This window comes from Macaca fascicularis, chromosome 11 (assembly GCF_037993035.2).
Source record: "Macaca fascicularis isolate 582-1 chromosome 11, T2T-MFA8v1.1".
Taxonomy (NCBI): Eukaryota; Metazoa; Chordata; class Mammalia; order Primates; family Cercopithecidae; genus Macaca; species Macaca fascicularis.
Window position 1 is genome coordinate 86126119 of NC_088385.1, and position 24718 is coordinate 86150836.

The 24718-nt window shown below is 36.4% G+C and overlaps 1 protein-coding gene across 6 annotated transcripts in view; it reads left to right on the plus strand.

The window, feature by feature from the left end:
- Window positions 1-24718, plus strand: part of SYT1 (synaptotagmin 1) — a 599708-nt gene that overhangs the window by 408192 nt on the left and 166798 nt on the right. For all 6 annotated transcript variants that reach the window (XM_045366611.2, XM_074007469.1, XM_015430622.3 and 3 more), the window contains one exon: window positions 19879-20063. In XM_045366611.2, coding sequence (XP_045222546.1) covers window positions 19879-20063 — 185 coding nt within the window. The remainder of the gene's footprint in view (window positions 1-19878; window positions 20064-24718) is intronic.

A 24718-nucleotide genomic window follows, 5' to 3' on the forward strand; every position in this document is an offset into this window, starting at 1 on the left:
CAATTTGGTGTTTGGAATCAAACCAGTTGAGGCCATGTGAAAGGGTCTCAGAAAGTGAAAAAAACTATAAATGAAAGAATTAGTCAATACTGCAAGTGCTGCATGCAAGAAGAGTAAAACTATTAGCATTACTAATACAATGTTAAGAGAATCTTTTCAAGAGGATCTGCTATGCAAAAATTATTTAGAAAAAATAATTGACAGAAAACAATTGAGTCTCTCTGTCATTTCCATAGTCTATCTAGAATGACGAGTAAGGACTATTCACATAGGTTTTCTAAGTAATCTGGAAAAGTTGATATAGCTCAGAAGTTTTATTAGGATTTGATCCATGATATTTTTTAAGTGTGCCATTTAGATTTAATAAGGAGTCCAGTGGAGCCATGCTTACACTTTAGGTAAACGATATTTGAAGAAAGCTTTCTCTGCCTCTGATTATATTTTTATTTATTCAATAAGCATTTTCTAAAGATTTAGCATGTACCTAACTGACATTTCATGTAAGGCAAAGGAGAGGAAGAAAGCAGTATCCCTTTTCAGGTAGCCTCCCCCATGTTAGAAAGACAAGTCACAAAGCTACTAGAGAGCAAAGATAGATATATGATAATACAAAACAAAAGGCGTGAATACATGCAGATAAGAAACAAAATAAAGGGCTCATATATGGTATTACTCGGGTAGACATTTGGAAGAAATCTTTTGGGAGCAGTGTCTTATTTTGGCAAAGAAAAAAAATAAAGGGAATTCTACATCCTTAAGGGAGATCTGTGAAAACCTACAATAGCAAGAGTCATGCAGGGCCTTGTGGTCATGCGCTTACAGTTGCAGTGCTTAGAATACAAACTCTAAACAGAAGAGGCATTTGATGGTAAAAGAAAAAAATCATGAAGAAAAAGTAACTGCATAAGAGACTGACGGGTATACGGAAGTCCCTTCGGACGCAAGAACAAACAATAAATCAAGGATCATGGGAGTTGTAGAATGAAGATGACAGTTTAAAAGCCAGGAAATGAAAAGCAAAAATGCTGCTACAAATTGAAAATTGGACAGATAAAATTGCCATGGAGACAAACTGATTGACAAAAACAGAGCAAACTACAGATTGGGAGGAAAATTAATAGACTTGGTCTGTAGCAGCACAAATCCATTGGAGAATCAAAGAAAAATGGCCCATGGATACTTACACAAGTGAAGGGCTTTGTTTTCACTGTTGCCTACCTGTCACTTTGTATAGTAATGAAATTAATGAGCCTGAATCTTCCCTTTCACGACTAAAGATTCAAACGCCCTGTTCTTCTCCACTCAAGCACAGCAGCCATACAATTCTGCTGTCAGTGCAATCAAATCTTTCCAAGTTACAGAGAATTCTAAAAACATGCTCACTTGTTTCTAGAATCTTAAAAGAAAGGTAGTGGAGGAAAAAAATCCTTCCAAAAAACAAGTAATAAGGCATTTTTGTTTCCTTATTGCTTGTAGCTGCTGGCCTTAAATTATAAAATAGCAGGGAATGTATCTGCCCCTTTAGCTGATAATCTTTTATCATAATTGAATTTAATCTGAATAACATTAAATTGCTTAGAAAAGAAACAAGTAGATATTAAAATATTGAATTATTCAGAAGTTACCAACAGGGGCCATGTTCAATACTTGGAATGAATTTCTTCTTTCTCGGGCATCTTTGCCAAAGTTAGAAAACAGGTTAACAAAATTGTTAACCAAATTGAAAGCATCAAAATAAAGCCAAATACAAACTGGGTCAGGATCCAAGAGCTGTCTATTGTGAAGTCCTCTAACATAAAAGTTGAAAGGAAAGTTAGCTTCCCTGAGAAAGGAAAAAAAGATTAAGAGGTTATGTGTTTTTAGTTTTGAACTTAGAAATCAGAACTCAAGAAAGACATACTGAAAATTTCATAGGATAAATGGATTTCCCTTTAACCACAAAATTGTATTGTCCAAAGCATGACTGAAAACTGTTACAAACTTCCAAAGGCTTCAGATGATTAGCCTGTGAATTGCCTTCACCTCTGCCAACTTACCTGGCATCCTTTATGTTTACCAGCGCACTTCTCCCTGGAGCCTGCAGACAGCAAGCTCCTGGGCTGACTGTGGAGCCTTATCTAAATCCTCTGAAAGTTGTGCTGGGGTTTATCTCTGCCTGAAGACCCATCATTTTGCATGTCCATTTTCAGACATTCCAATATTGTGAAGATATGGATGGCTTTTCCTTATCATTTAAAGCAGACTAATATTATTATAGGCATTTTATAAAATTAATTATTTGACCAATACATGTGCAGGTAAAATGTCCTTCATTCAACTAACTTCCATCATTAAGACTAATCATTGCAAGCAGTGAGAAACATCAGTAACCTTAATAAGTTATTCAGTAGGGACTGTGAATTTGTTCAACAGCACAGGAAATGCAGAAATCAGATCAAAGGGTAGAGGATCTGGTAAAAATTTATCAATGCATAGGTTGTGACTTTGTGTATATCAAAACAATATAATATAATTTACTAAAGTTTTGATGTATTGACAGTTGAGTTTATGGGAAAGAGAGGGAGAGTTACCACTCTAATAAACATTAAGGATTTTTAAAAAATCATCATAAAAAGTGTATTCATTTGACTTGTAAAATAAAGTTTCCATGACTATATAGCAGAATCAGAATCCATTAACCAAGGATTAACCATTAACCCTTTAATTTGAAATTTAGCATGCTATGTGGTATTTTTCACAGTATTTCATGTCAAATCTGCCCAAGCAGACTATAAACTAATAAATTATTTCAAACTTGTTCAAATGGATGAGCAAATGAATGAATGAATGAGTCTCTCTTCTAGATTGCTATTAACCACAATTTATCTGCCCTAAAAAGTCACAGGTAACTGACCCAAGTCAATGGCTTGGAGCATTTTTACAGTATTTTTGCACAGACATATCTTCTGGTTTCCTCTTTGTCAGGAACACAAATTGAAAAGAGAAATAGAACTATGTGGGAGGAGAATGTGACATGTATTCTTAAGGAGACAATTCTGCAGGCTATTTGGAGAAGGCTACATGAATTTACTACAAGGAAACATCATTTCATCTACTATGATAAAAAAATCTGATGCAGATTTTGATAAGTCTGTGTCATATTGAAAGCTCTGTTTAACAGAGTAATCACTGGGTGATAAATAAGATTAAAAGGAGTCTGAAAACCAAAGGAAAGAAAGGAAGGAAAGAGAAAGGATGAAAGGGAGCCAGATAGGAAAAGAACTGGAGTCTTCCAAATACTATTTTCACTGTGGAACAAGCAGGGCTTTGGAGCGTACGTACCTCAGAACTCAGCTCCCCTGTGAAGTCTTTTTTGAATTCCAGGCCCCTTTTATCTTGCCCTTCTGTACCCAGCTACCTATAAAGCCTTTCTGCTCCACTGAATTTTGTGCTTACCTCTATATTGCCTCCTATCTCTAGTTTTATTTCCTGGGAGTTAGTCTTTCTAAGCTCCTAGGGAAAGGGAACCATCCTTTCTGTGTTCTCTGTTCTATCACTCCACCCCTGTATAGTTTAAACACACCGCAGATTGTCAAGAGGAAAGAAATGAATGGTTAAATGATCTGATGAGGAAATAAGTTTTTCCTTTGGCCTTGGTGTGTCTTGCCTTGATGCTCTGAGAAACGAGTTTTTAATTGGGAGTCCAGTTGTCTTCCAAACCTGGAGAACAATAATCTGCACTCGGGTACCACATATTAGCAACTGTATGAAAAAGTGCACACACACAACGCACATACACATACATGCAATTTCCCATGAAGAGTCCACAACTTTTATCATATTTTAAACTGGACATATGATTCAAAAAAGGTTTAGAACTATCATTCTAAAGAGGAAAAGATACTTCAATACCCAGGAGCCAAGAATTGGTAGTGTTTGAAGCCATTTTAGGCTATAATGAGAAATTCTTCATTTGGACTTCTGAATGGTTGATTTAATCTTAAATTATGTTCTATAAGACTTTATACACGTTTTCAAATACACATTCAATGTTCTGTCTCCAGAGGTAGCTAATGAGTATATTAATGCACATATTTCCAGAACTTTTTTCCATTTGTATTGTACAATTTAGAAAAAGCTTATTTTGATCTTTGCCAATTTTTGAAAAATGATTATCCTTGTGTGTTTTTGAAAATTATTCATAAACATTCCCAAAAGTAAGACTTTGAAATAAAGATTTTTTGGTGCTAGTTAATAGCAAAATAATTACTTCTATATAATATTCTGCACCTTGCATCTACCTATAATGATCTAGAAAGATGATGGATTATTTTGGGTAAAACTAGAAATTGGCAAAAAGCATCAGTAAATATAAGAATGAAGAAATATGTAGATTATTCATAAAATGAATAATGCAGACATTAGTGCAGTGGTGAAGCATTCATAAGACAAAATCGAGATATGTTGAAGGTAGAAAATGCTTGAAGTTACTGCTGGATTTTTGTAGTGATCATAGCAATGGTATTACCTGTATTGTCTTGAGGCTCCTGGCTGAAATATCTGGGACTGATGCAAATGTACAAGCTTATATTTTCCAGGGACAAAAATACAGCTCATCCTGTGAAAAAATTGTGGATTTAAGGTTGTTTCTTAATATGATGAATGCCAGTGGAACTAATAATACAAATCTGCCCTTAAAAGTGAAACCAAGGCAGAAATACAAAAAACAGTGAATTATGCCATAGATTAAACTAAGATCCCAGTGAGCAAATCTACCAAAGTTTTCCAGCCTAGGAGACAGAAATAGCTGACTATGAATGGGAATGAGGAAGAAGAGAATCAGTGCTAAGGAAAAGCCCCTTCAGATGGTGGCATACTTCAAAGACTGTCCACTCTACTTCTACTTGAGCTTAAGAACATGACTATGTGGGTTTCCTTTGGGTCATCTAATATTTATTGAGCACTGACTCAGGCATTTTAGGCACTGCAAAAAAGATCCATTCAGAAATAAATGCGTAGAATCACATACAGCCTGCCTCCCCTTAGCCATAGGGCACATTGTATAAATTAGAAAAGGAGCTCCTCCCCAATTGTTAACTCAGTAGGTCTGAGATTCAGTGAATGTCTGATGAGTAGGCCTCAGATTTGGAAGCATGAACTTGACATGCACAGCTGCCAGTCTATAACGCCAAAGATTTTCCTTTTTAAAATGTATACTCTGCAACAGCCTTGCTCTTGGTGAAAATTTCATCTTTGTTTTCACAATGCTCAATTAAAGAGAAAGATATTTGGAGCATTTACTTTTAAAATATATACATGCCAGGACTCTTTAAGTAAATAATTTAAAAAATTTTTTCTTTAGTGCCAAAACTCCCTGGAAGAAGAAACAATGATGTTTTTCCATCTGAGAGTGATATTTTTATTGTAGAAAGAATATTTATTAGTTGGCTTCATCAATAGTTGTATCTCTGAAGCACTAAATTTGTATACAAGAGCCTATTAAGCCATGTAGATTTCATTTGAAAATGTACCATATTATGTTCTAAGAGCTGAGTTTAGCAAATATGAGAAATTGAGTTATTTTAGTACAATAAATAAGACTGAGATTTTAACACCTGGGAAATAAATAATAAGCTTCATGATTGCACAAACCATCCTTAGCACTGTATCCCAATCCTGAGAAAAATGCCTTGCACATAGTAGATGCTCAATAAATATTTTTCATTACATAATTTTTAACTGCTCAATTTATGCCTATTTGTCATGAAAAAATAGGCTTTCTTAATAAAGGAAGATTTTTTTTTTCAACAAAAGACTTGTTAATGCTAATTTATTTCTAAATGATTCCAAGTATTTCTTTTGTGTTTGTATTAATATCAGTGCTTTGTGTCATGAATAATCTACAGAGAGCCAAGATTTAAGTCAGTAAGAAATACATTTATTGTATAGGAAGGGAGTTTATTAAAATACATTTTATACATTTGCACACATTTATCTCTTTTTTTCTTAATGCATCTTTTTATACCAGTCTAACATAAACCACTCAATGTATTGTATCACATAGTCAATATTTCTACCTATGGGGAGCAGATTTTAACAGATGTACCTGATATTTTTATTCAAAAATCTGTCAATGCTAAGTGAGGCATATGGTAAGCCTTGAAAAGGAAGTATTATTAAAATGACTAGAGAGGAAGAAGAATAGCATTTGAAGAAAGAAAGAATGCACTTTAGAAAACACAGGAGTAGAACTGAGCAGGGAACGACAAGTTACCCAGTCTGATGAGAATAGAAGTGAGTGTGGGGTAACAGTGAGAAATAAACACAAATAAATAGGATGGGCTAAATGACAGAGGACTTTGAACACTGTGCACAAAATAATTGATAATTATATATTAGAAAGTTTTATCTGATTACAATGAATGGGTAAAATGGACAGAGGAGATAATTGATGGGAAAAGAGATCAGATGGGAGATAATATCAGGGCTATACCTTATAAATAGACATAAAAGAAGAATAAAACACATTGAAGGAGAAATGGCAAAGCTTGCCAACCGGTTGGATTTGGGAGTAAGTATTTCCTTACCATTTTTCCAACGTGGTAGGAAACGACAGAAGCACTGACAGAGCCATAGAGCTGTTTTGGAGAACTGGTTTGGGGAGGAGATAAAGGATGCACAAAGCATTCTATAGACTTTGGGAATACACTCCTGGAGTATAGAATAGGGAGCAGAATAGAGTAACTGACCAAATAATGAGGCATGGGAAAGGATGTGCTCAAAAATGAGTGAATGGGAAAATAACCAAGGGGCTAAGAAACACCTTAAATAACAACCACATTCAAGCTTTGAGACTAGAAAGAGAGGAAGAAAATGTAGAGATGTAGCAGGACATGCTGGTAGGGAAGAGTAACATGAAAATAAAAGCAGAAGAAAATTTTAAGAAGGATCATGTGATCAGGATTTTATAATACCACAGACGGTGTTGTTTGGGTTTGGCCAAAAAAAGCTATTCGTTATCTTTTGGAGAATCCTGAGTACAATGTTAGAGTCTTGAGAATGGTTGCGGAATGAATGGATAGAAAGGGTGAATAAGAAGAAAAGACAGTTTTTTACCCCCAAGATAGCAGATTGGAGCCTTTGTTAGTGTGCCTCAGTCACTTGGAGAGAGCAAACTAGTGTGTGTTACTTTTTTTTTTTTTTTTTTTTTTTTTTTTTTTTTTTTTGAGAAAATATCTTGCTCTGTTCCTCAGGCTACAGTGCAGTGGTACGATCATAGCTCACGGCAGCTTCAAACTGCTGGGCTTAAGTGATCCTATCACCTCAGTTCCCACATAGCTGGGACCACAGGTATGCACAACACCCAGCTAATTTTTTTTTATTATATTTTGTAGAGCTAAGGTCTCATTATGTTGCCTAGATCTTGAACTCCTGGGTTCAAGTGATCCTCCTGCCTCAGCCTCCAAAGTACTGGCATTATAGTTAGGAGCCACCATGCCTGGTCACACATTGTGAACTTTTATCCAAGAAGGAAAAGAGAAACTTCACAGAAAAAGTGAAAGAAACTGCAGATACTTTCAAAGGAGCAGTAGGCAGCAACTTACACCATGAGTGAGGCAGAAAACTGCGAGTCTCCACAGTGCAAAACAGGGAGAGACCATCACCATGATTCTCATTCCCACTGCAGAGCCTGGCAATCCAGGCCACAGGGGAGTGCCTTAACCCTACCCAGCACTGAAGCTGATTTTGTGAGCAGTGAGGAGGATATGAGAAGGAGCAGCATCAGGACACACTTTGCAGGCACTCCTAGACCCCGGTGATACAGAAGGAAGACATTCCTGATCCTAACTTGTAAAATTCTCACAAAAGTTGGCAAGTTAAGCTCAGCCAGTGCTTACAGGTTGCAAGAAACTCCCAAATGTGGCAGGGCGTAGTGGCTCACGCCTGTAATCCCAGCACTTTGGAAGACCGATGCCGGCGGATCACGAGGTCAAGAGATGGAGACTATCCTGGCCAACATGGTGAAACCCCGTCTCTACTAAAAATACAGAAATTAGCTGGGCGTGGTGGCGCGCACTGGTAGTCCCAGTTACTCGGGAGGCTGAGGCAGGAGAATCACTTGAACCCGGGAGGCAGAGGTTGCAGTGAGCCGAGATCGCGCCACTGCACTCCAGCCTGGCGACAAAGCGAGACTCCGTCTGAAAATAAATAAGAAGAAAGAGGAAGGGAGGGAGGGAGGGAGAGGAGGGAGGGGAAGGGAGAGAAGGAAACTCCCAAATGAGATTCGTGATCTAATCTCAAGTGGGGATGAATCCCCAAGGCCAGAGCTGAGCACAAGTGGGAAGCGTGCTCTTGCCACAGGTGCGGGAGCTGGACACATCTGCTTTGCGGGTCAGTCCAGGAGGTGTGTGGCCTGAGAGCCATAGTTTGTGTCTTGAGTGGGAAGTCTTGCGTCCTGGGTCAGTTTGTATTCTGAGCATGGACTGCCTGGGATTCTGCTGGCAGTTACATCTTTCTTCCGCAGAAGTCTGCAGGTGTGAGACACACCATGTCAGGGTCATGGGAGCTGAGTGGGTCTCATTGTGGGCTGCTGCCCCTCTCTTCCTGTGCAGACTCTTTTGTGCAGCAGAAATGGTTCCACTCCTCTCTGGAACATTACCCCAGTGGCCAGGAAACTTCCTTTCAACCTCCACTGCTTTGCATCTGCACTTAGGGAGCCAGAGCACAAACTTGGCTGACCTAGCCCCCACATAGCTTTGCCTCCTTTATATGCCTTGGTAGCAGACTATGGATAGGGACTTTTGAGAGTTCAAAGGCCCCACCCATCACCTGTGATATCTGAGTACTCTTTCTGGGTAACATAGGGAGGCATAAATCCCACAGCCACAGCTGGCTCCCTCCTGCAAGTGCCACCTCCAGGCAGGAGGTCAACTGGCACAGCCTGTTACAACATCTACTGACACAACATAGTGCTCAGGAAGAAGAAAACTTTTGTGCAAACTCCGCTAACACTATTGCCTACACCACGCCTGCTACTCAGAAGGCATGGACCCTGTTCACATATGCAATAAGCATGTGAACATGCTCACTACAGCTGGCGATTGAGAAAGCCACCACACTAAGGCTACTTATAACCAAGGAAATCTTACAGAGATACATCACTTGCCTGTCACCCCCATCAGAGCTGGTGCTTGCACTTGCCACTGGGAGACCAGAGGGCAGATCAGCCTTGTCCAGCTCCACCCACCACCAGCATGAATTGTGGCAGCCCCACCAGGTGACTAGATCCAGAGGAGCAGGAGCATTCACAGTCGTCTGACCCTAAGGGACTGCCACCCCTAGGGGAAAAGGGAGTGCACCACACCAAGGGAGCACCCCACAGGACAAAAGAAACCAGAGTGTGAGCTTTTCTCTATTCCAGAACTTCCTGCTTGTGGGCAGAGAACAGCTGTACCTCTTTAAGCAGAGGCACAGGCAGAGTGCTGGGCTCAGTGGAGGAAGACTATAGCTCTACGCAGCAGTCAAGTAGCCCCTGTGCTCATGAAGAGATTTGGATAAGGGTACTTCTTGTCCCCCTTGGCCATTGCTGCAGACACAGCCAAGAATTCTGCGAAAGCTCAATGAGAGTGCACCTGTACACAGCCTTTCTGGAACATTTCGGGGTGACTGCGTCCCCAAGGGAGGTGTGCCCTCCAGGTTAAGGCTTGCATGAGGGATGGAGTTCCACTCCCCCCTATACGAATATTAGTATTTCTGCAGATGGACCGAGGTGCCTATCTGATCTGAATATAAAAAATCCTGGGATGGGGGCATGATAGGAAGGTAGGTCACTTTTGTGCTGGCCTCGTAGTGGAGCTGAGGTGACTCCCTCCCTTTGCCCACGAAGATTTCAATGTATTTCGCTGGGAGCTCCTTCAGCCGCCTCTATCAGAGCTGGGACTTTTGCCCACTATTGGGTTTTGCATTTACCCACCTGCTTCAGCCACAGGCAGTTCTTACCCTTAGGTGCCTTCTACTGGCCTGAAGGCTGAACTGTTCAACCCAGTGAAAAAATACTGAGGGTGGGGGGAGGGAAGTACACATGACTGGGGAATGAGGTAAGCTTCGTGAGACCTCTGCCATCCTAGCCCCACAGGAGACAGTAAACCTGCTCACACACCTACTACAAGCAGCATGTGAGAAAGCCATTGCACAAAGATTCTCTATATCTAAGGCACTCATACAGAGTCTTTGACATGGAAAGCACCCAGAGCCAAAGCTAGTCAATCATAAACGATACACATTATAGTCACAACCTCAAAGATCAATCAAAATAAATTTTAAAATAAGAAGAAGAAATATCCCCAGATGAGAAAGAACCAGAAAAATGATTCTGGCAATATGAAAAAACAAACAAACAAACAGTTTTATAACACCCCAAAAGATTACACTAACTCTCCAGCAATGGATCCAAATCAAAATGAAATCTTTGAAATACCAGATAAAGAATTCAAAATACTGATTGCAAAGTTTCTCAGTGAGATCCAAGAGAAAGTTGTAAACCAACATAAAAAGTCAAAAAATGCAATTCAGGATATAAATGAAAAATTATCTAAAAACAGGTATTTCTTTAAAAAACAAAACAAAAAACCAGAATTGGTGGCGCATGGTGGCTCATGCCTGTAATTGCAGCACTTTGGGAGGCCGAGGCTGGCGGATCATGAGGTCAAGAGATTGAGACCATCCTGGCCAACATGGTGAAACCCCATCTCTACTAAAAATACAAAAAATAACTGGGTATGGTGGCACACACCTCTAATCCCAGCTACTCGGGTGGCTGAGGCAGGAGAATCACTGGAACCCAGGAGGCAGAGGTTGCAGTGAGCTGAGATCGCACCACTGCACTCCAGCCTGGTGACAGAGCAAGACTCCGTAAAAAAACAAACAAACAAACAAACAAACAAACAAACAAAAAAAACTTCTGGAAATAAAAGACTTGCTTAGGGAATTACAGAATGCACAATGCAGTTGAAAATTTTAACCATAAACTAGACTAAGCAGATGAAAGAAATTAAGAGCTTGAAGATGAGGGTTTTAAGTTAACCCAATCAGACAAATATAAATAAAAATATTAAAAGAAACGAAGTCTCCAAGAAATGTGGCATTACATAAAATGTCCAAATCTAACAATCACAGGTATTGCAGAAGAAGAAGGACAAATGATGAAGGGGGGAGAAGAAGAAGAAGAAGAAGAAGAAGAAGAGGAGGAGGAGGAGGAGGAGGGGGAGGAGGAGGAGGAGGAGGAGGAAGAGGAAGAAGAAAGGAGGAGTAGGAGGAGGAGGAGAGGAGGAGAGAGAAAAAGAGAAAAAGAAAAAGAAGGAGGAGGAGGAGGGGGAGGAGGAGAAAAGGAAGAAGAAGGAGAAGGGGACACCAATAAAATGTTAGAAACCTATTTGAGAGGACAACTGAGGAAATATTCCCTGGTCTTGCTGAAATATCAGATATCTAGACACAAAAAGCTCAAAGAACTCCTGGGAGAGACATTACAAAAAGGATATCACCACAGTGTATAATTATCAGGCTACATAAAATCAATGTGAAGGAAAGAATTCTAAGAGTAGTGAGACAAAATAACTTATAAAAAAAATAACATATAAAGGAAATCAAATTACTTATAAAGGAAAACCTATTAGACTAATAGCAGACTTCTCAGCAGAAACCTTCTAAACCAGAAAGCTTTGGGGTCCTGTCTTTAGTCTTCTAAACAAAATAACTATCAGCCAAGAATTTTGTATCCTGCAAAACTAAATTTCATAAATAAAGGAGAAGTAAAGTCATTCCCAGACAAACAAATGCTGACAGAATTTGTCACAACTAGACCACCTCTACAAGAAATGCTCAAAGGAATGGTAAAAATCAAAGCAAAAGGTTGATATGCACCAGTATAAAAACACTCAAAATTATAAATTCATAGAGCTGATGAAATAATAACACAATGGAGAATACAAAGCAATTAATGATCCACAATGGAACAGTTACCCACATATCAATATTAACTTTGAATGTAAATGTTCTAAATTCTCCACTTAAAAGATATAGGTTGGCAGAATTGATAAAATACATAATCCAAATATCTACCTCCTTCAAGAGACCAACTTAACGCATAAAGATTCTTACAGAGTCAAGGTAAAAGAGTGGGAAAATACATACTATGCAAATGGAAGCCAAAAGCAAGCAGTAGTACCTTATCACAGAAAACAGAAAACAGACTTTAAATCAACAGCAGTAATAAAGACAAAAAAGGTCATTATATAATGATAAAGAATCAATTCAACAAGAAGATATAACAATCATAAATATATATACACCTAACATCAGAGTTCTCAGATTCATGAAACGAATACTACCAGACCTAAGAAAAGAGATAGACAGCAATACAGTAACAGGGGAGAATTTAACAATCCACTGACAGAGTTGACAGATTGTCAAGGCAAAAAATCAACAAGGGAGCACTAGACTTAAGCTGGTCTCTGGAACAAATGGACCTAACAAATATTTACAAAACATTCTGCCCCAAAAGTGCAACATATATATACTTCTCATCAGCACATAGAACATTTTCCAAAATAGACCATATGACAGGCCACAAAATAAGTCTCAACAAATTTTTAAAGATTTAAATCATACCAAGTATCTTCTCAGATCACAGCAGTATAAAACTAAAATGAATTTTAGGAGGAACTCTCAAAACTATAAAAAATAGTTGGAAATCAAACAACCTGCTTCTGAATGATCTTTGGGTCAATGATGAAATTAAGATAGAAATTTAAAAACTTTTTTGAAAGGAATTATAACAGTAACACAAAGTATCAAAATCTCTGGGGTACAGCAAAAGCAGAGCTAAGAGAGAAGTTTATAATGCTACATGCCTACATAAAAAAGACAGAAATATCACAAATTGACAAGCTAATGTCATGCCTCAAGTAACTAGAAAAACAAGAACAAACCAAACCCAAACCTAGAAGAAGAAAAGAAATAATAAAGAGAAGAACTAAATGAAATTGAAACCAACAAATACAATGATCAATGAAACAAAAAGTTGGTTATTTGAAAAGATAAATAAAATCAATAGACCAATGGCTAGATTAACCAAAAAAAGAAGAAAGAGAATTTAAATAAGCTCAATCAGAAATGAAAATGAAGACATTACAACAGATACTACAGAAATGTAAAAGTATTATTCAAGATTACTCTGAACACCTCTAAGCACACAAACTAGAAAATCTACAGGAAATGGATAAATTCCTAAAAACATATAACCCCCTAAGCCTGAATCAGGAAGAAATAGAACTCTTGAACAGACCAATAACAAGTCTTGAAATTGAATTAATACTAAAAAAAAAAAAAAAAAATCTCACAACAAAGAAAAGGCCAGAACTATATGAATTCACAGCCAGATTCCACCAGTCAGTCATAAAACTGACATCAATCCTACTGAAACTACTCCAGTGGATCAAGAAGGAGAGAATCCTCCCTAACTGATTCTACAAAGCCAGTATCACCTAAATACCTAAACCAGGAAAGGACACAACCAAATAGGAAATGTCCCTGATGAATATAGATGCAAAAATTCTCAACAAAATACTAGCAAACCAAATCCAACAGCACATGAAAAAATTAATTCACTGCAATCAAGTGGGTTTCATTCCAGGGATGCTAGGATGGATAAATATATGCAAGTCAATAAACATGATTCACCACATAAGCAGAATTAAAAATAAAAACCATATGATCATATCAATAGATGTAGAAAAATCATTCAATAAAATCTAGCATCTCTTCCTGGTAAAAATTATCTACAAACTAGGAATAGAAGGAAAATGAACGTAACTCAAAATAATAAAAGCCAGATACATCAAACCCATAGCCAACATCATACTGAATGAGGGCAAAGTTGAAAGTGTTCACCGTAAGAACTAGAACAAGACAAGGGCGCCGAGTTTTACCACTTCCATTCAACATGGTACTGGAGGTCTTTGCCAGAACAATCAGACAAAATAAAGAGCATCCACATTGGAAAAGAGGATGTCAAACTGTCTCTGTTGGCTGTTGATATAAATGTATACGTAGAAAACCCCAAAGACTCCTATATTTGATAAATGAATTCAATAAAGTCTCAGTGTACAAAATCAAGGTACATAAATCAGTACCACTGCTATATGCCAATAATGATCAAGCTGATAATCAAAACAAGAAGTCAATCCCATTTATAATAGCTGCAAAAAACATAAAATACCTAAAAAATATGCTTAACTAAGGAGGTGAAACATCTCTACAAGCAGAACTACAAAACACTGATAAAAGAAATCATAGATGACACAAATGGAAAAGCATCCCATGTTCATGGACTAAAAGAATCAATATTGTGACAATTACCATACTATCCAAAGCAATCTTAGGCTCAGTATAATTACTATCAAAGTATCAACATCATTTTTCACGGAATTAGAAAAAAAACACTAAAATTCATATGGAACCAAAAAAGAGCCTGAATAGCCTAAGCAATCCTAAACAAAAATAACAAATCTGGCAATATCACATTACCTGACTTAAAATTACACTACAAGGCTATAGCAACCAAAACAGCATGGTTGTAAAATAAAAGTAATATGAAAGTAGACATATAGACCAATGGAACAGAATATACCCAGAAATAAACCCAGAAATTAAGCCACATATCTACAGCCAACTGATCTTCAACAAAGCAGACAAAAACATACACTGGGGAATGGATATCCCATTCAACAAATGGTGCTGGGAAAATTAGATAGCCAAATACAGAAGAATAAAACTGGATCCCTATCTCTGACCATATACAAAAAAATTAACACAATATGGATTAAAGACTTAAATGTAAGACCTGAAACCATAAGGATTCTGAAAGAAAACCTAGGGAAAAAACTCTTCTCAACATTGGCCTCGGTAAAAAATTTATGACCAAGACCCCAAAAGCAAATGTAATAAAAACAAAAATAAATAAATAGGACTTAATTAAACTAAAATACTTCTGTACAGCTAAATAAATAATCAACAGAGTAAATAGACAACCTATAGAATGGGAGAAAATATTCACGAACTATACATCCAACAAAATCCACAGGGACCTCAAATCAACAAGGAAAAATAAATCCCATAAAAGTGGGAAAATGTGAAGAGATATTTTTCAAAAGAGCCACACAAATGGCCAAAAAACATATGAAAAAAATGCTCCACATCACTAATCACCAGAGAAATGCAAATTAAAACCAAAATGAGATGTCACCTTACAATCAGAATGGCCATTAATAAAAAGTCAAAAAACAATAGACATTGGCATGGATGCTGTGAAAAGGGAACTCTTACTCACCGTTGATGTGTTAGGTAAATTAGTACAGCTTCTATGCAGAACAGTATGGAGAGTTCTCAAACAACTAAAGACAGTTCTACCATTTGATCCAGCAATCCCATTACTGGGTATCTACCCAAAGAAAAAGAAGCCATTACATCAAAAAGATACCTGCACTCACATGTTTATTATAGCACAATTCACAAACGCAGAGTTATGGAATCAACCCAAGTGTCCATCAATGGATGAGTGGATAAAGAAAATTTCAGATATAGATATAGAGATATAGATAGATATAGATAGATCATGGAATACTACTCAGTTATGATAAGAGAACAAAATAATGTCTTTTGCAGCAACTTGGTTAGAATTGCAGGCCATTATCCTAAGTGAAGTAACTCAGAAACAGAAAACCAAAAACTGCATGTTCTCACTTATAAGTGAAAGCTAAGCTATGGGTATGCAAGGGCATATAGAGTGGTATAATGAACTCAAAAGTGGGAAGGGAATGAGAGATTGAATATTACCTATTGGATACAATGTACACCATTCAGGTGATGGATTCACTGAAAGCCCAGACGTTACCACTGTACAATTCATCCATTTAACCAAACCCCTAGAGCTACTAAAATAAATAAATAAGGAAGAAAAGATAGCAGAAAACACAGGAATAGCCCACATGAATATTACTAACATATAGTTACCTATATACAGCATATATTACAAATCTCTTGAGGTCTTCTTTGTATCATTTGAATTCCTATTGTTGCTATAATGAATTATTCCAAGTTTACTGGCATAAAAGCAACACACATTTATTATTTTCCCATTCTGGAGGTCAGAAATCTGAAATTGGTTTCACTGAGCTAAAATCAAGGTGTCTGCAGGGCCAGTTCTTTCTTGAAGGTGTAGGGGAGAATCCATTTTCCTGCCTTTTCCAGCTTCAACAGGCACCTGCATTCCTTGGCTCATGGTCCCTTTCTTCATCTACAAACCCAGCAACAGAGACTTTTCAAATCTCTCTCTCTCGGACTCTGACATTTCTGCCTGCCTCTTTCACTTATAAAAAACTCTGGTAATTGCATTGAGTCTACACTCAGATAATTCAGGATAATTTCCCCATCTCAAGATCCTTAATCTAATCACACTTGCAAAGTCCCTCTTACCAGGCAGGGTAACATATTCACAGCTTCCAGAAAATAAGATGTGGACATCTTGGAGGGGCCATTATCATGTCTACCACGAGGTATAAATTAAAACATCAGAAGCAGTTTTAAATTAATTTGCCTCGGACTTCATTATTACGTATCAATTTACCTTCGGGTCAAATAATATATGTGAGATTGATTCATCAACCAGAAAATGAAAATAATATTTTTAACAGAGTTTTTATACTAGTCTATTATTTTCTGCTGAAAGGCCTTTAAGTTGAATGTTAAAATTCTTATTATAAACTTCCACGTAATGATAGTTGGGTAGCAATAACAATAAACTGATAGTTTTCTGCCTGTAGCAGTATTTTGATGAGACTATTTTTTTGACTGAAACTCTTATTTTATATTTTAAAAATCACTGCATTTTATGCTGTTATTTGCTTCACTGAATTTTTTAATTGAACATGTTCTATTAAAGAGACTTTAAACCTAGATACAAATTTTTTTCTCTGTATACATTTTTAATAATCACATTTTTAACCTAACAACCTAAAGATAAACTTGAATTTCTCAAACTATTCAACCTATAGAGTTTTTCCTCTGTAAAACTGAAGTGATACTGAACAAAACTGCTGCAAAGACTAAATAAGATAATGTATATATAACTGTAGCCCAATTGCTGGGCCATAACAGGTAGGTAGGTCTTCCATAAACTTTTAGCCTGATCCAAAATATAGTCCAGAAGATTTGCTGACCAATACTGAGACACGTTTCTAGAAATACTGCAGATGAATAATACTGTGGGTGTTGTTTCTTAGTAAACTTGACAAATTTTAAATATTTGGTTACTCTACACAATGAAATAAAATTTTAACATGAGCATCCCAGTACTCTATTTACTAAAAATGGCTGTTTCTTTACATGATATACGACTAATGAGTCAAGCTATCCTATAGCTATACAAAATGATAACTTTAAGCATTTTTTTATTTTATCTATCTAAAGGTTCCAATACATTGTGAAGAAAATTCTGTTAATTATATTTAATATAGCATATTCCAACTTAAAGTTATTCAAACTGAAGGCAAATCTAAAAGACGGCAGTGCTTTAAGAAATAAAAGCCATAAAATAAAAGTTGTCCAGTGGTTATAAATTCCCTTCAAGTTGCATTATTTCACATTTCTTCTTGTAATCTCATGTTCCTAGCTCTTTAACTCCCTTTGATTAAATAATGTTCCTTTGCTTTCACTGTTTTCTTTTTGTGAACTTGTCAAGTCATCTTTGTCTTGTCTTGTACAATTTAAGAGACTTTTATGTAGCTCTCTGAGTGATTATCACCACACAAGTCCAACTGGGAGAATAATTTACGAGGTTCAAAATGAAGGGTCATTATGAATGCCATCTTTCCTGCAATGGATACGTACACTCTCTTGTTCATGCATGACAGGATTTTAGCTAGATCAAGGGAGATAGATGCTTTTAAATGAAGTATTATGAATGACATCATTGGTTACATAAAATAATTTACTTTTTTAATCTTTACATTGCTTAATAAGTTTAGAGAACTGGAAGAAAATGTCTTTGGGTGTGGGTTTATCTGTAACTTTCACATAAGTATTTCTTTGGTAGAAAGCACAATTTCAAAAGTTGTAGTTTTATTTTATGTCCTTAGGTTAACATCTAGTATCCAGTCATAAGCTGGAATAATATGCATAGTAAGTATTCTGCATAATAATACTAAATGCAGAGGAAAAGCAAAGAGAGTAGATTTTCTCAATTTTGAAGAGAGGTTAATTTTTAAGTGTTTTTACTTTATCAAAGTACTCCTGACTGGTGTTCAGCAATCATTGGTTCTAGTAATGTTTATTTGGCTTTCCCTTATCATTTCAGTGCCCAATATCGTTTTTTATTACAACAGACAAATAAAATTACTTCTGATTAATTTCAATAGCTGTGATTTGTTTTATGAGTACTTCCCTTTCAACCTAACCAAAATCATAAATTTTCCACGTCACCTTATTTTTTATAAGCACATGATGTAAGGCATACCAAATAAGAAAATATACCAACTCTAAGCAGAGGGACAACTGTAATAGAAAAGTAAATCTTTATTTGAGTATATTTATGTATATATGTTCTATTATTTTAAACAGCCTGTAAACCTAAGCCTCTCCTCTTATCTAAAAATCATCCTTCCTCCTGTCTTTCCCTTTGCATTTTCACTAAATTCCCCTCATGGTACTCATCTTGCTTTTTACATATTTATTTGTGTGAGTAGTTTATGTTTTTTCATATGTCCTGAGCTTTTTACCTTACCCACAATGCCTTGACTGTAAAGAAATGATAGCTAACTTTGGTCAGGTGCCGTGGTTCACGCCTGTAATCCCAGCACTTTGGGAGGCCGAGTCAGGCGGATCACAAGGTCAAGGGATCGAGACCATCCTGGTCAACACGGTGAAACCCCGTCTCTACTAAAAATATATATATATAAATTAGCTGGGCATGGTGGCATATGCCTGAAGTTTCAGCTACTCAGAACACTGAGGCAGGGAATCGCCTGAACCCAGGAGGAAGAGGTTGCAGTGAACCAAGATCACGCCACTGCACTCCAGCCTGGCAACAGAGCGAGACTGTCTCAAAAAAAAAAAAAAAAAAAAATCGAAACCTGGGTTAAGAGCCACCAAACGCATGAGAATCACCCACATCTAGAGAACCTCAGTGCATGCATTTCCCCATGATTGATTTTCAAATCGCCAAGTACTTCTTCTTAACCTTCACTATTGTTATGATTTTATATTTGTTGTTCTACATATATGACTAATATCTGTCCCCCACCATGCCAGAACATGCTAGTATTTTAGAGATGAGTAATAGCAGCTGCCATTTATTAAGCTTTTGCCATGTGCCAGGCACTGCAACTTATTATTTAATACTCAGAAAGATCTATGGGGTACCTACCAATTTACTTCCACTTTAGAGATGAGGAAAGTGAGGCAGAGAGAGGTTAGATGACTTGCCCAAGATCACACAGCTAGTAAATAGTGGAGCCAGGATTTAAACTCAATGGCTGAACTCCAAAGCTTGGCTCTGAATGAGTGAAGAGATGCGTTTCTAGAAATCTAGCTTGGAGAGTCAAGAAAAGTAATAGGAAGGAGATGACATTTGATATATCTGGAAGGGCAAAGTGGGAAAGAAAGGAAACAATACACTCAGTGGAGACAACAATGTGGATAAAGTACTGAGGAATGGTGTACCTGCAGCATAATGGGTGCTCAAAAATGCAAATGAAAAAATGAATATCTTTATAGCCCATGAGGTAAAAGGTTTTGCACATCTAAGTGTTGTATGACTAGTGCTCTCTGTCTGTTTCTTTCTTTCAGTGCCACCGTGGGCCTTAATCGCAATAGCCATAGTCGCAGTCCTTTTAGTCCTGACCTGCTGCTTTTGTATCTGTAAGAAATGTTTGTTCAAAAAGAAAAACAAGAAGAAGGGAAAGGAAAAAGGAGGAAAGAATGCCATTAACATGAAAGATGTAAAAGACTTAGGGAAGACAATGAAAGATCAGGTAATGTATTCTTTCCACATTTCTTCTTAGATTATTTTGTTTAAAAACGATAAACAAACGGTAAAAAAAAAAAAAAAAAAAAAACGGTTTATTATTTTATGCCATATAATTATAGAAATAAACAACTTCTGGACCCATATTGTTTTTGAGATGCTTTGCAAACCTTTCAGTCATTGTTCAAGATCCCAAAGCATAATGGAGGCATTTGGCAGGGTTTTCCAATCTCCTGAGCATATAGAACAGAAAAGAGAATCCATGATCATCAGGTCCATCTTGATGGGTTTGGCGTATGAGAATGATGCTTGAATATTTTGATTACATCTGTTTAACCAGTCTTCATTGTGTTCAGAGTTAGAAAAATGAAATAAAAAGTCCTGAGTGTTTTTGCAGTTGGGCAGGGGATCTTTCTAATTTCTACTGTTTATAATCGCTGTTAAATAACTGAGTTTTACAGCTGTTCATCAAACTTGATGGAAGCTGCTTTTCCTGCATGTCCATCCAGTTGAAAAATTAGTTCTCAAGAATAATGAGTTATATGGGAGAAGGGAGAGAAATATGAGCCAGTTCTAAAGAACAAGACAGGACAGAATTTTTGCCTTATAAAAAAGTTTTCTTTCTAGCCGGGCACGGTGGCTCAAGCCTGTAATCCCAGCACTTTGGGAGGCTGAGACGGGCGGATCACAAGGTCAGGAGATCGAGACCATCCTGGCTAACACAGGGAAACCCCGTCTCTACTAAAAAATACAAAAAACTAGCCGGGCAAGGTGGCGGGCGCCTGTGGTCCCAGCTACTCGGGAGGCTGAGGCAGGAGAATGGCGTAAACCCGGGAGGCGGAGCTTGCAGTGAGCTGAGATCCGGCCATTGCACTCCAGCCTGGGCGACAGAGCCAGACTCAGTCTCAAAAAAAAAAAAGTTTTCTTTCTTATTTCTTAAAAGACAAAATTCTCATTTCAATTTAATAAGGACAATTACAACCATAACACTGGTTATAAAATCCATCTGGCTGGGTTATGTTTCCGAGCCCAAAAAAGCTATTTGGCCTGTTCTTTCTGTTGCTATCTGTTTTTGGCTAAATTAATTGGACAACTTGGTTCAAGATAACGTTTACTATTATTAATAATTTTAAATGCCCCTTCATTTTTAAAATAATATTCATATTGAATATCTCTAAAGAATATTTAATTCATATTTTAAAATTAAAATGTATATATACAGATTTTTTATAGAAATAACATTTCAATTATCAGTGTTTTCCATGAAATACAAAAGTTTTATTTATTCCCAAATAGCAAAATACATAGGCAGTTTTATAAATTCCTCTTATACTATTAATTACTATTAATCAAACTCTTAAACCTGAATCTCCTTAAGAACAATTTAATCAAGTGTAACAACAGGCATTTTAAGTACATTTGCGTTGTTTCCTAGTTCATTACACATTCAGGACACTAACTCCCCTTCCTAGCTTGAGTTTTAAACTCCTTTTCCTCAAAGACACTACAGTATCTATTGATAATAATTTCACAAAGGCTCATTTTTTACTTCCTGCATTTTTGTTTGGTTTTGGAGCTGTGGAATGGATGGAATGCCTGTACTCATACTCAGAGAGTTTGGGACTGAGCTCGGAGTAGCAAGAGTTTGATTTTTCTGGCAATTTCTAATCACAGTCACAAAAGCCAATGCATAAACGTCCAACTACAAGTGTCTAATAAAGATTTTTCTCTTCAGTTAAGTAGAAACTAAAATTTCAAATCATGTCTTTATTTCCACACTTTTCATAGCAAGTAGGACTTGATAAAGATTTATTTAAACAACTTATTGGGAGATTAAGTGTGGAAATAACCTCCTAGATGGACATGGACTGAATAATATGTATGTTAATTTTATCAATATTATGAAAACAATAATTTGACAATAGATTACTATCATTTTCATAATTATCATAAAATTTGAATGTGGTTTCACTGTGTTCTAGAATTAATTAAAATTACTGAATAATGTTAAGTGATAACTATAACATTTCTTCCTAGGACAATAAATCTATAATATTTGTGGGATTTGTTCTGTATGATGTAAGATTATAATTTATGGCATAGTGGTGGTGTTTATTACCCCTGTTATGACCTGGATAAATGACCAAGATCTCAAATATAGAGAATTAATGGGGGTTAATTTTTCATTGATGATCTATTTTTTGAATGGGGAGAGACAGAGAAAATGATTCAAACAAAGAAATATTAAGAAGTCAGTGATAGTTTATAATAATCTGTTATTGCAAATTATTTAGAATGTCAACCACTCAAAAAGATGTTTTCAGTCATTTTAAGTAGATCACTTTGTCTACATAGGACATTAGCTAGGTCTCAATTTTACTAAGTTATGAGCAATTAAATGCACAGAATAAGATATAATTTGGACAGATGAATATACACTCCAGTGATAAACGTTTATATAACTGTAGCTTATGCTACTTTTTGAAGCAGACAAAAGTAGCTAATCATGGGTTCCATCAGTTTATGAAGAGGAAGGCTGAAAAAGCAAAACAGAATGTGCAGATTTTAAGAGAATGTTTTATCACATGATGATCGCCAGATCACCCAAAAATCAAAACAGCATGAATACAAATTAAAATTATTATTAAATAATTATATTTTCAAAATATCTTCAGCAGAATGTTGAAGTGAACATGGGAAGAAAATAAAGATGGCTTATGCCTCTCTCGTTTAAAAACAAGACAGATGTGAGAGGCATTTTAGATATAATTTCTTAATCTTAAGAAATATATATATAGGCTGTAGATACAGGATATAAACGCTCTAGGACAATCAATACATTTTTACCATTTCAATTCATATCAAACTTACAGAAACTCAAATTTCAATATTCATGGCTACATGTCTCTATAGTAAGGTTTTGAAACCAAGGAAGATTTTTTAAATATTCTGCAATGATTACAAAAAGTATAGACATTTATGTTGCATAAAATACATATTTACGTGTTCTTTTGTATGCGTTAAAACTAGAGAACACTAACCAGACAGAAGGAAAATATTCACTTGTAAAGCCATAGGTCTGGAAAGGTCATTTCTCCATGGTTTTCACTAATGTGTGTGGATATTTTAATTTTTATTTCTTCCTTCTATGTCCTTATCTGTGTTGTGTCTCATGACTGTTCTGGACTGTCCCTTGCGGTAGGTTTCCTCTGCTACTTAGACATCCCTAGTCAACGCTCAGATACATTTAGTGGCCTGGCACCTGGGGCTCCACAGCTGAGGGTATATCATTCTGACACACATCAAGAGGCTGAACTAAATTGATTTCTTTAAAGATAAGGTGTTCTCATTTTAAACACGCTAACAGATTAAATATAACAGTATTAGAAAGCTCAAGTTTTAAGTTGATGGACACAGAAAGAAATTCAGTCCCTTGCGCTACTTTTCCAGTGTGCCTTATTAAATCCAAATCTGAACAATGTCACTGAGAATGAACAAATGCTCCTTCTGATGGTTGCGAACACAGCACCTGTTGAATGTCAAAGCAAACCATAAGCATGTGCACTTCATCTTTGAAATTTAAAATAAGGTCTGATATTCCCAACCCAGCTTTTTCTACTGCAATTTATCAAACCTCAGAACTGCTAGGTTTACAAGCTTTTTCTTCCGAATTTTGTTCCATGGAGGGGAAAATAGTGCTCTTGAGATATTATAATAGCTACTGATTTAATAGGTCCGAATTTAATGTGATGGTACAGAAAATGTCTTGCTTAAGCTCAGCCTTTGGGACAGGAATAGACTTAATCACTTCAGTGATGAACAGTGGCACTGAGAAATTATCAAAAATTTAGCCCTATTTCATGCAGAATAATTGCAGAGATGGTCCTGCCTTCTATTCAGGTAAAAGCCACTTAGGGAGAAGGAGATTTAATATATCAGCTATTTCAAATTGCATTGGGCTGAAACATGATACATAAATTCAGTTCTGAAAGAGACTTTTGAAAAGGTATTTTAATCGATGAATTTTTTATTATAATAATAGACTGACATGCAGATTTATCAAACAGAAATAGATGTTAAATAGTTTGCTATTATTTTTACAAAACCAAAAATCTTATAGGGAGGCAAATTACCTAAGCTGCAATTTCCTGAGCACATCTACGACAGTGTTAAAGACTTATACACAGCTAGGGTTTTGAAAGGGCAAAGGGATTCCACTGCCTAAACTTCTCTAACTAAACTCAGCAGTCTTTTTTTTTTTTTTTTTGTCACTTTACTATCACATGTTACCTTTAGTGACCAAGCCTCTTGTTCACAAGTTAAACAATTAATATAAATTTTTAAATATTTTCATGTTGTTTCCTGTCTTTAGCCCTATTAGTAATTCAACATTTTAACATTCAAAGAAACACCCAAGCATAGATTAAACTTTCCAAATTAAGGGGTTTGTAGCTAACCAAATTTGATAATGTTTCTACACAGATGTATATCATGACGGCAATTTTCAATTTTCAAAACTCACTGTCGGTTCCTAAGAAATTTCCAGCAAAAAAAGCAGAGGCATCTCTGACAACAGCTCAATTCTGTTTATATGACCTTCCCACCTGAATGAGTTCTATTAACCTGTGATACAGCCGAGTCTCAGTTTTTTCGAATCAAATT